Source organism: Hipposideros armiger, unplaced genomic scaffold, assembly GCF_001890085.2.
Source record: "Hipposideros armiger isolate ML-2016 unplaced genomic scaffold, ASM189008v1 scaffold_404, whole genome shotgun sequence".
Lineage (NCBI taxonomy): Eukaryota > Metazoa > Chordata > Mammalia > Chiroptera > Hipposideridae > Hipposideros > Hipposideros armiger.
The window spans coordinates 1,172,928-1,185,397 of NW_017731754.1; the positions used below are offsets into that span (position 1 = coordinate 1,172,928).

A 12,470-nucleotide genomic window follows, 5' to 3' on the forward strand; every position below is an offset into this window, starting at 1 on the left:
CTTTTCCTCTCAGTCACTTTCGATGTCGTCCACAGGACAACACTCCTGTGGGGAATGACCATTAGCCTTTTAGGGATCAGCTGTAAAATTATCTCACAGACAACAGTTTAACCGGCTTTCCCTCCACTCCACACAACTTTTCATGATCTGAAGAACGAAGTTCTGGAAAAATAAATAGTCTTCCTGACTGTAGATATCCTCATCTAAGACTCAGTGCTTTTGATCTGAATTTTTGAACTCTAATCAAAGTCTGAAAAATAAAGAGCTTTCTTTATCCATCCCCGTCTGCCATCTTTAATTTGAGTTTATTTAGGATGGTTACAAACCTCGCAGTTTGGGTAAGAGGGACCCTCTTTCTCTGTGTTTTCATGACTCTGTGGAAGACAGATTCAGCTTCAGTCCTTATTTTAAAATTGTCTTATGGTGTTTTGGTCATTGATCAAAAGGGATCTATTGCCACTCCACCATGAACTTGGCACACTACTGGGATGACCACAAGGTTTTGTGTGCATATGTAATAGTCACATGTCATTTACACTTTCTAATACATTGTTTTGTTTTCATTTCACCCTTTAGTTGATAAACAGTGCAGTGCCTTTGGGTCTTCTGTTACACACTTCCACAGTAGCTCTGTCCTGGTGTAAGTGTGGTTAACTACTGGCTTCTACTGCTTGGAATGAGTTGAGGGTCTTTCAGATTAAGGTCAGCATGTCCTGAGGATCTGCTGCATGTAGGATCAACCGTATCTTCTCAAGGGTGTCAACTTGACAGCATTTTCTGAGCGTTTTTCTGAATTAACTAGTTAGCTGTACTCACTGAGCTAGCCATGTGTTTTTCATGTATGTGTGCATAATTTGATTTCTTGGTTTTTGTGAGTTCTTTCTAGCCAACTGTCCTAGCCTCAGTTGTAAACTTAAATTGTCATTGAAGTTGTCAGTGTGACTCACTAATAGAGCAATCTTGATTCAGTAGAAAAACCCTATAATTTAAGAAAGAGCCTAACTTGGATAATCAAGTTATTTCCACATTAGCAGGCAACATTTTTCTTTGCAGCCTGAGAGCAAAGGGAGGCTGCCCAGCTGGGCCAGGACCCAGAGAATCTGGGCAATGGCTCCCACATTCCGTTCCCGGGCACCTGGCCCCGTACCACCTGCTCACCAAAGGAAGGGGTGGAATGCATTTCCTACTCTCCCTCCCCAGCCTTCATGAAAAAATACAGCCTAAATAAAACACTTGTTTACAATTGTTCTGTGCCAGAGCAGATGGTGGCCCAGTGTATCAGCACAGCCCTGATATTCCTCCTTCTGTGATGTAACTGTTAAGGTGAGAGCTGCTTAAGATGTTCTCATCTGAGAAAAACATCACGTACGGCCAGTTTGCAACCTAAACGTCATCAACTGGGGCCTCCCAGCAATGATCTGGACTCTTGAACCGTCTTTTTCTCTGCTTGCCCTCCTAGGCAATTGTTTTATTTAGTGGGCTTTACAGTTTTTGATTTGTTAAACATTCTTTAGCAAGAACATGCGCAAATCTATTGAGCTTGATTCTCTTCTTTCAACTCCTCACCCGTGCCTACTTTTCTACCCCATCATTGTATATTCAGGAAAAGTGCAATAAGTCTAGGTGACAAAAGGGGCATTCAGTGCTGAGTGAGCATAAATAAGTATGAGTATAAAAGGGACAGGTTTCATTTTCTAGGATGGAAGTCAGACATGTGCTGAACGCCCTTCGCTTTGGTCAGGAGGCCGGGTACCCTCTTGTTCATGCGGTCACGTGCCCTCACACCCAGTCCTCTAGGAGGGGACGGCATAAACGCCACAGCTCGAGAAGTCTGGATCATTGACTTTTTAGAATGGAAATGGTTTATTCCTTCTTCCCTTAAAACACAAAAGAAAGAAGATGTTTAATAAAGAACACTTGGCGTTTCCCATTAAAGAGTTTCCTCGTACAACCAGAGCAGCCCTAAAACAGCTCATTTTTTTTAAAATTTTTTTATTGTTAGTTTCAGGTGTACAGAACAATGCAATAGTTACCCTTTTCACCCTCACAAAGTAACAACCCCCCTCCCCCCATCCACTGCCCTCCCACCCCCGATATCATGCTTATCTATTACAATTCCATTGAGTCCGTTCCCGCACTCTACTCCATGTCCCGAGGTTATATATGTATATATAATTATCGTTGACATACAGTATTATTCAACATCAGTTTCAGGAATACAATGCGGTCGTCAGGCCTCTACATCAACTATGAAGTGGACTCTCCAAAAGGACATGGGTCCATCTGGCCCCCTAAGAAATGCTTACAACATTATTGATTGTATTCCTCGAACTGTCTTTTTCTATCCCTGCGGCCAAATTACAATTACCCAATTGTATTGTCTCATCCCTTCCCCTTCTCCTTCATCCCCACCCCCTCCCTACTAGCAACCAGCAATCCCACTCTTAGGTATCTATCCAAAAAATCCCAAGACATTAATCCAAAAAAATATATGTACCCCTATGTTCATTGCGGCACTATTCACAATAGCTAAGACTTGGAAACAACCAAAATGCCCATCGGTAGATGACTGGATTAAGAAACTTTGGTACATCTACACAATGGAGTATTATTCAGCTATAAAGAAGGAAATAGTACCCTTTGCAACAATATGGATGGAACTAGAGAACATTATGCTAAGTGAAATAAGTCAGTCAGAGAAAGACAAATATCATATGATCTCACTTATACGTGGATTCTAAGGAGCTGAATGGATGGGAGAAGTGGATGGAGATAGTCTCAGAGACACAGAGGAAGAACTGAGGGTTAAAACAGCTCATTTTTAAATCAAGGAGCCAACCAGTATTTAAGAATCAGGCTCCTCTGATTCTTTGATAATTTCATGGGGGAAGTAGCAAGATTGGGATGAGGAAGATCGTGAGTGGCGTATATTTTAGTGACAACACATGGCATAGATGCTCCCCTCCCCCAAGTCCCAGTCCTCAAAGCATGGCTGCTCCCTAGAAACCAAAGGCAGCTTTGTTTCTGGATCATTCCTGGTCTGTTGGGACAGCTGTTCTGTGTGTTATCGCTAAGGGGCCTGAACAGGAAGGACAAACGGGCAGCAGACAGACGGTGGTGATGGTTCTCCGGGGCACACGCGAAGGCTGCCTTCCAGAAACAAGGCCAGGGTGCTGGGCACGGAATGTTGTTTTCAATGTTGTGGCCACTCAACAAATGGTTCTTGAGTGTATCTATAATCTAACGCTGCTCAGAAAGGCAGCTGGCACCCCGAAACATCAGCTAGCATCCTGGTGGGGGTTGTTGCTGTTGAAATTTGGCTACAATATTAGAAGGTATTGATCATTTGTGCTTAAAATTTGGGAAGACGAAGGGGTGGGAGAACACTTAAGCACATGCCTTTCAAAGTTTTTAAAACTTTGTTGAAAAGACCCCTAACTCTTGCCTCCCACGCTTTCTGTGTTTGCAGGGATACCATGGCTGAGGACCACGGTTGCTACCCTGGGACGACTGGGGATAACCATGGCCTTTGAAATTGTTTATTTGGTAAATTCAGAATTGTACCCAACAACATTACGGTAATTCCAACATACATGTCATGGTTTCTTCTAAGTAATTCTGCAGCCAAATGTTTTGAATTGACTTAAAGACCGTGAAATAGTTTCCTTAGCTTGGTGACATATTAGCCTGGACTGAATTCAGCCAGTAAAGACAATATGCTTTGAGTTGTAGCTGCTTTCTACGTTGCTTTCCTCCATATTTAGTGACAGAAATATTTCTTGTGCCAGTATCTTCAGACACAGCCATGGCTTAGTGGAAAGGCACTGGACTTGGAATCAGAAAATCTGGCTAGTTTGTGCGCTTGCTTAGGTGGGGGTTAAGCCTGTCTTCATCAGCAACGCCCAGGTTACAGTCCACAGCCTCGGTTCTGACCACACTCCACATCTCATGGCTGTGAGCAGCCAGTTAGCGCTGGACAAAATGGAACAGTGTTCAGGCGCTAGTGTGTGGTGGCCTCCTTTCCTGTGATAATGTCCACGGCACAGCTCACTGTCTGGCTAGGGTGCCAGAGTGGCGTGGCGGTGGCGCTGGCTGGTCATGAGCTGCTGATGGCAGAATGAGTCCCAGCCTTGTAGACCGCCTTGCTAGCCTCGCTGGGACTCAGTGTTCCCCCCAGATGTGGAATGGTGCCGAATGCAAATGGTTTGCTTAGGGTATGAGAGAGCAGCTGTTTGCAAAATTAAAAACCATAGCGGAAAGATACTGTTATAATTTCTTTGTTATTTAGTTTGCTTATCTTGAATTTACGTAAATATTTTTCATTTAAAACAATGTTGTTGGTTTTTTTTGTATCTACAGAAACTTCGGAGTTTCGCTCTGTTCAGGTTTATGTGATTTTGGGGGAATCATAGCCCCTTTTCTGCTCTTCCGGCTAGCGGCCATTTGGCTGGAACTGCCTCTTATCATCTTTGGTAAGAACTCACTTGATATTCTTAAATGCATTCGTCCACATTATTAGGTTTTATATTAATGATATGCACTTAATATTTTTATATCAACTGTTTCAGTTTTGGGGAGCCAATCTGATTACAATGAAATGGGACATTCTAAATGATTTAAATGTACTGTATATTTTTATATACATGTGAGGAACAGTGTTCAATTTAGCATTCTTTGTTCGGGTTCTGAATTAAAGTCAACTACTACAAAACTTTATTATGACAATTGGGATAATTAAAGGCCCATAATTTTCAGGGGACCAAATTGGACCTTTAGTCTGATTAAAAGAAGCCTAAAAGCCAATTGTATTAAGTGTTCTATATCCATATCACATCTTTATTTGCTTTGATGCGAAACATGTGATGTTGAAAGAACAGAGGACACATGCCTCACACAGCCAACATAACCTCTTTGCTGCCCCTCAGGGTCAGACCCCCCCCCTTCTTACCTCCAATCTTCCTAGAACTCATGAAAGGGCAGAATCATAGTGTTGGGAGGGGCCGTGAGGTACTTCAGTCCAGTGCTTCTCAAGTGCTGTCCCAACCTTTCTGCCTGGACCTCACGCCCTCTCCAGTCCTCAGCAAGAAAGGATGCATACAGGACTGGAGGATGCCTCATCTAACTTCCCTCCACCTCCACTTCCTTTTTCATTCATTGCTCAGCAATTCAAATCACAATGAAAAGGTTGAGTCCATGAGGACATCCAAGCTGAGGAATGCAAAATTCCTAACAGTGCTAGGGATATAAAGTGAGCTTTTAAACCAACAAAAGATCGTTTCAAATTATTTCACGGGAACTGATAATCAGCATTGATTCTGTAGCCAGCGTGAGAGAGGAAGGTGAGGGCCACAGTTCAACCAAGATGGAGTGAGTGGTTTAGGACCCCGTTTATTCAAGATTGTGGCCTGGCCTTCAGTGAGTGCTGGGTAGGCTGGCCACTGCTGCAGGCTGTTCCTGCACAGAGAGAGCCAATTGTCCAAGCCATCAGTCGCTTCAGAGTGTGATAAATGCTGAAAGGAAAGGGTGCTATGAGAGCACATCACTGGGAATGCTAACCCCATTGAGCTGAGGAGAGGTCAGGGAGGAAGGAAGAATGTCTAGGTTGAGATCAGAAGATGAGTAGAAATTATGCACGTGGGAAGGGTGGGCTGGCACCACAGGCAGTGGGAAGGCCTGCGGCAACAGCCAGGTGGCTAAAGGACAGAATGCCACGCACGTGCGAGGTGGGACCTGGCGACGAAGCTGGGAGGTGGGCTGGGGCCAGACCACCAAGGGTTTACTCTTTACCCAAACAGCAGTGGGAAGCTATTGCAGAGTTTGCAGGTGAGGTTGACAGTGAGATTCGCATTTTAGAAATATATGACTATGGTGGCAGATATGCAAATGAATTGGAGGGGGACAATGCTAGGGGCGAGACAATTAAAAGAATGTGGTTGTAGTCAGGTAAGAGACCGTAATGGCTGGGTTGAAGGTGATGACAGTGGGAGTGCTGTGGAGAGCATAGACTCAAAACATATATTACTGGGTTGTCGGGAAAGTCATGACGCATTTTTGCAGTGAGAAACAGAGAAAAAATATGTCATGACTTTTCCGACAACCCAGTAGAAGTCAAGTTAACAAGACGGGATGATTGATGGGTGGGGGCTAGTGGGAGCAGCAGATGGGAAGCCCCAATTCCTGCCTGGGACAACTCTAGATGACAGCACAGACACGAGTTTAGTGGCCACCAGAGGAGCAGGTCTGCGGAGGACACGGAGCAACTCTGTTTGGGCCCTTTGTGGTATGAAGGGCCTATAACAAACCATGAGAAACCAGCAGGCTTGGACAGGGCTGAGCTAAGGAGAGAAGTGCAGCTTATTGATAACAATTTGGAAGGCATGTGAGTGAACATAACCACGGGCACTCTGGGAGTGACCAGGACCCCTTAAGGATATAGGACAGAGTGAGAGGGACGAAGAGACCCAAGACAGAGCCGTGAGGAGTGACAAAGTGACAGGAGAGGCAAAGGGAGGGGAGTGGCTCAAGGGAGCGAGAAGGAATGTGAGCGGGGCCGGAGGGAAGCCAGAGAGAACGCAGCAGGGAGGCCGGGGTGGAGGTGGGGAGACCCGCACCTCCCCAGCAGCAAGGACTGAGCAGCAGTGCCCATGGCAGCAGGCGGCAACTGGTGATCTGCCTGGAGCAGGGTGGCAGGGAGCACCCTGGGCGGAACCCACACTGGAGCTGGGACATGACTCACAGTGGTGCTGGAGCTGACTCGCACGGCCCACCAGGGCCAACTGTTGAATTTTCAAGAATGTTTGAGGCAGGTGTTAAACAGAGCCATTATTAAAAGCTAAAGTATATAAAATGTACTAAAAACAGATAATGACTACTCAAAACTCATCAGTTCCTAATTCATTTACATTTACCGTTATCTGTGTTCTAGAGGCTATTTATGTTTCCGTATCCTTATGGTGGGAACCCTATACAACAGCGTGCTACTGCACCCCGCTTCCCAGTGCTTCGTTCAGCGATGTCACATCGGTAGTTTGAAATGTCCACATGGTGGGAGTATTCACACTATGGAAATTGGCAGATGCTACAAATCAGAGCTTTCTTTTCTGGAGACAATCACCAGCATACCACTAGAATAACATGTGCAGAAAATAGGAGGGGACAATGTTTTAAGAACTTCAACTCTGAAGAACAGAATAAGGGAGGATGGTAACTGGAAGGTAATTTGAGGTTGATAGAAGGGCCCTTAAAGATGAGAGATTTGAGTATGTTTCAGTGCTTCCACCGGTGGGCTAAAGGTTGGAAGAGAGGATTAACCACTATAGTGAGAAGCCCAGAAAAGACTAAGAGACGGCTGGTGGGCAGAAGTGGGGACAAGTCTTATGGTGTAACATGGCAGAGGAGGATGGGAGTGGGGGGGCAGTGACATTCTAGTCACTAAACGGAAGCTGAAGGGGCTCCCTTCTAGTGGCTTCTGTTTCCCCCCTGAAGTAGGAGATGAGGTCTTCTCTGGATGCTTGGCACTTACTAGGCACTCAATTAATCATTGTTCAATAGTGAATGAACAAATGTATACCTGGAGTCAGGGGCAATGGGACTGCACAGGGTTAGAGGAATGTGAAGAAATTGTGGTAGAGGAAAACGGGGGAGCTGGTTAGGGTCACCAGAGGGTCGCTAGTTAAGGTAAGTGAGCACAGATGCTTCCAGAGTGAGCCAGAGGGCCAAGGGGCGGGCTGTGTGTTCCTGGTGGCTGACGCCTCTCCTGATTCCGTAGGTATCCTGGCATCTGTCTGCGGTGGCCTTGTGATGCTTTTGCCTGAAACCAAGGGCATTGCCTTGCCAGAGACAGTGGATGATGTAGAAAAACTTCGCAGGTATTGTATGATATTCAGCACATCTCAAACAAAAGCAGTATTTCAAACAAACCACTGGGAAATGGTTGGTATTGAGAAAACTGAATACCCATGGGGAAAAATAATATCAAATCCCCATCTCACACCTTCCACAAAAAAAATTCAAAGTAGATGTAAAAGGTTAATGTAAAAAAAAAAAGCTATAAAAGAATATATATTATTTTTAACATATGGGTATGAAGAGGGAAACATTTCCAAGTAAGGTGTTAAAACTCAGAGGCAATCTACAGGAAAGGGATTGATGAGCTGGCAAGCTAGAAATAACTTCAATGTGCATCTATGGGCAACTGATTGTGAAAATGATAACATATTCATGATATGGATTACTATACAGAGATTTAAAGAATTGAGGTGTATCTATGGGGAATGACATGGGAAGATTTCCAAGATGGAACACAAAGTAAAAAGTCACTAAACCATGTGTTATATAGTATTTATTTAAAACTAAAACCAATAGAAATTCCTCTCTGTAGCTAGATGGAAAGATAGATGATAGACAGATGATATATGATAGAGACAGGTAAACAGATAGAAAGAAGTGGGGGAGAGAGAGAGGAAGAGATTGAATTTTGGAGACTGATGTCTACATGGTGTGCAGGGAAAGTTAATATCCAACCAATATATAAATATGAAATATATTTTTGTTATATCATCAAAAATTCACATTTTGCGAATTCTAATTTGCTCTGTTTGAAATATTTCATTAATAAGGCAGAAAGAGGGAATATGAATATAAGAATTTAGAGGAAAATAACTAAAATAATAATACATACCCTGTGGGGATGGAAACAGACAGGGAAGTGGTGTGTGGAAGGGAAGATATTACTTTTATACTCTACACACTTCTTTATTGTCTGATTTCTAAAAAATTACAATACATGGTCTTGCATTATTTGTGTAATTAAAAAAAACTAACTTAACAGCTAATTTAAAAAATAAAGAGCATCCTTTTAAATAATGGCCTAGAAATTAAGGGTGTGGCTCTCTCAATTAAAAAAAAATGTATCAAAAATATTTATAAAAAGACTGAAATGGTAGTGACCTCATGGTCGGTGTTTTCTTCATTTGTAGATTGGGAAAAGAGTAGAAACTTATATTTTCTTTAGGTACCAATGTGATTGATGGTTTCACATATGTCATTTCTTTTATTACTGAAAACAGCACTGTGTAATACAAGTTCTACCCTCACTTTTTCATGTACTAGGAAATCTACGCTTGGAAAGTTTTCCCAATTTCTACGTGCTACCACTAGGGTTGATATTGTCTGGTGCTCAGGTGTGACTCCATTGTTTTGTGTGGTTTTATTATTTTATGCTGTACCCTACTTGCTTATGAATTTTTTAAATAATGAGTATCTCCCTGGTAGGATTGGAAATTTCTCTCTTCATAAGCTCTTTGACTGAGTGAGGTATCATCCCCCTCCTCAGAGGCAGGCAACCATTGCCAAGTGTCTCACGATTATTTTACCAGACCTTTAAAACTTACACAGTGGTTTCATTGGATTTCATTGTCCTGTTTCTTGATGCTATTTTGAAAAATAGGATCGATTAATTATCCCAGAACCTTCCTAGGAAAGGCCTAACGGTGTACTCAAAAGCAAGCCCCCAGCTCCTATCCTGGTGACTGACTGCTAAGAGGACTGGCCAATCAGAGGACAGGTGGATGTTTGTCTCATGACGTACCCCAGGTCCCTGTGCTTGTTTGGAAGTGAAGTGATGGCTTACTTCTCACCCAAAGCTCTACTTACATTTCACCCTAGAACAATCCTACCTGAAACTTGGGGTGAGGTGGGAAATTCTCCTTAAGCCCTGCCATCTTGTAAGCTAACATTAAGTCAAGAAAAGATATCTACAAAAGGTATTAAAACTGTGTGAAACCCTCTAGAGTGTTATTCTATAGTACGTTCTTGCTTCATCCAGAAAGGAGAAACATTTTGCTAATTGTTATCATCACGGACAGTGTCTTGGTTCGTATCAGAGTCGGGATGGGGGTGTCCAATCCTGTCACCCCAATCACAGCAGTGTAAGAAGATCAGGAGAAAGGAGAATATTCCAGAAGGTTAAATGAAGCATAATTTGTTCACATTATCAGCTCATTTCCAAACCAGTAGAAATTCATAAAGAACTTATATGCTATAATGCTAATTAACCCTGGCTAAGGTCTGAAAACAGGTAAGAGATGGGCGTGGAGACAATTATTGTTGTTCCCTCTGAGTTGGGTTTTTATGAGAAGTTATGCGTGAGTGTATTTGATCAAAACCAACTATGATATTGAATAGTAACAAGAGGGGTTTCTTCTAACTAGTTGTAGAGTCTTTCATAAGGTCTTTCTCTTTTCTCCCTTGCTTTGTTAGCCCACATTCTTATCATTGTGGCCGGAAAAAGAAAACCCCCGTGTCCAGCTCTCATCTGTGAGGCCCCCGCCACAGACAAAGGGGAGGAGCTGCTAGGCTCGCCCCAAGGACCCGACGTGCCTTGCGGAGACGCGTGTGTGTCCATGTCAGCGGCGCTGCACTGTGCAGCTCCAGGTGTTTTCAATACTTTACGAAGACATTCAAACTATGCAGAGTATGTTTATATAATTTGGGGTAAGAGGTTTTTTTCTGACGTTGGAGCAGTGTCTCTGACCATCAGTCACAGACAGACCAGAGAATCCCCCACCCAATTCTCATAGCAGCTCTTTCCAGAATGTAGGGTGAGGAACTAAGGACCTGGGGAAAGTGTACAGAAACGGGGTCATCTAACCTGACCAGGGACCCAGGCCCCGGGCTGAGTGTTCTGAGATGCATGGGAGGAGGGAGACTGGGGGTGCTGTTCATCAGGAGACTGGGGCACACAGTCCAAGCCTTGGCATTCCCTCCTCACCTTGAGCTCCATGGGCCCTACATCACCTGGGTCGCAGGTATGCTCAGGCCTCGTTCTGTAAATAAGAACCAGGCTGCTGCTGTATGGTTTGGGGGCTTGGCTCCATTCTTTATAAAATCAGGTTTGGTCCTGAGATGACTCGGGATAGTTTTGGCCCTCCTTCAGTGGCACCTGGTCACATAGCCAGTTCTTCACCGAACAAAACCCATGGATTATGAGTTCATGGGTCTTAAGATTTTACCCATAAAGGGATATTTATTTTTGGGAGTTCGGTTCTGTGACGGTGCCCATGGTCAAGAGTGAAAAACGTGGACAAGTCTCATTCAATCTTGACACTTTTCACTTGTTTTGGGAAGTAGCTTACACCTTAATTTGAAAGAAAGGCCAATCATATCCATGCTTAAAAGAATTAGCAGAAACTTTCTAAGTGACTTTATAGATATTAATAAGGGAATTGACCTTTCTTGTTTGTTACTGAGACTTTTGACATGTGGAGCTTAAATGCAAACAGCTATCTTTTTTTGACATTTTATATGTTATATTTTCAGATTCAGTATACATCCTAGTTAGAATTTTTTTAATGAGTTATTTTGTATGGACAGGCAAAATGGGCGCCAAAGGGAAACTCTGCCTGTGAGAAAGAAGATTTCTATGTGAACACGTGACAACATGTGCCGTGTGTGCTAATTGTAAAACAAAATTTCACAGGATGAACATTTTTAAGGATTAAAATAACACGGAATACTTAAAACACATTAGAATTGAATATGAATGTTTTATTTTTCCATGAAATCAACACGGCTCTTTTTGAGGTTGTAACACTGCGTTCACCCTCCATTCACACACACTCGCTTTTGGCTTTCTCTGCATTTCGCTTTACTGAAGGGTGACTGCTGTTCCTTGATACTACCACCTTTGCATTGTATTTTGAGTTGATATTTTGGTTCTGATAACAATAAAAAAATTTTAATTGTCAAGAAAAATCGTTTATCCTTTCTCTTCCCTTGGAACAGGTGTCACTGTGAAACCCTATTTCCATGTGACAGTGTCTACTGCATGCCTGGAAGTCAGTTAGTGACGGGAATTAACGGCCTGCCTTCCATATATGCTCCTTGCCCCTCTACAGGCCCTTCGCACCATTCCTAGACCACATGGGACCCAGAATAACATTCAGACTCTTAGCTGGTCTTGTATTCCATGCCACTGCCCCGTTCCCTCCCCGAGATACAGCTCTGCCCAGTGTCCCCTGGGCCGGGCTAAAGTCATGTTATCAGTTACAGATTCCACTCCCAAGAATACAATTTGTTCTCATGACTCTTCATACCCATAGCAGCTTTGATAACATTCATCTCCAGAAACAGAGACAGTAAAGATATGTGTCAAGCTGTCTTTCACTGACAAAGTAAATCTATGGGGAACTTCTTAGTCCTATCTGCAGCTATTCCTTATGAGAAAAAGCGTAGCCGCTTAAGCCTAGAGTTACACTATTTGAAATTGGTAGGATGCACGAAGAACATGAAAATGATGAAAATAAAAATAATTAAGTCAAAGTAAATAGAGTTTATTTTCAACAAATGTCATAACTGTGTTGCCTTATTACAGAACCCAGCAGTCCACAGACAGGAAAAATTCATCCACAATAATACTAAAAAATGTTGAGGTTTGGCAGTAGATGGTGGCTAAGTACAGTGTCTTGGTT

At 43.1% G+C, this 12,470-nt stretch overlaps 1 protein-coding gene across 1 annotated transcript in view; it reads left to right on the forward strand.

Moving 5' to 3' along the window:
- SLC22A3 (solute carrier family 22 member 3) overlaps positions 1–12,394 on the forward strand; it is an 88,812-nt gene extending 76,418 nt beyond the window's left edge. Inside the window, exons 8-11 of the mRNA XM_019663783.1 lie at positions 3,470–3,578; positions 4,360–4,472; positions 7,769–7,868; positions 10,261–12,394. Of these exons, the coding sequence (XP_019519328.1) occupies positions 3,470–3,578; positions 4,360–4,472; positions 7,769–7,868; positions 10,261–10,321 (383 nt within the window). The 3' untranslated portion in view covers positions 10,322–12,394. The remainder of the gene's footprint in view (positions 1–3,469; positions 3,579–4,359; positions 4,473–7,768; positions 7,869–10,260) is intronic.
- The last annotated feature ends 76 nt before the right edge of the window (positions 12,395–12,470 follow it).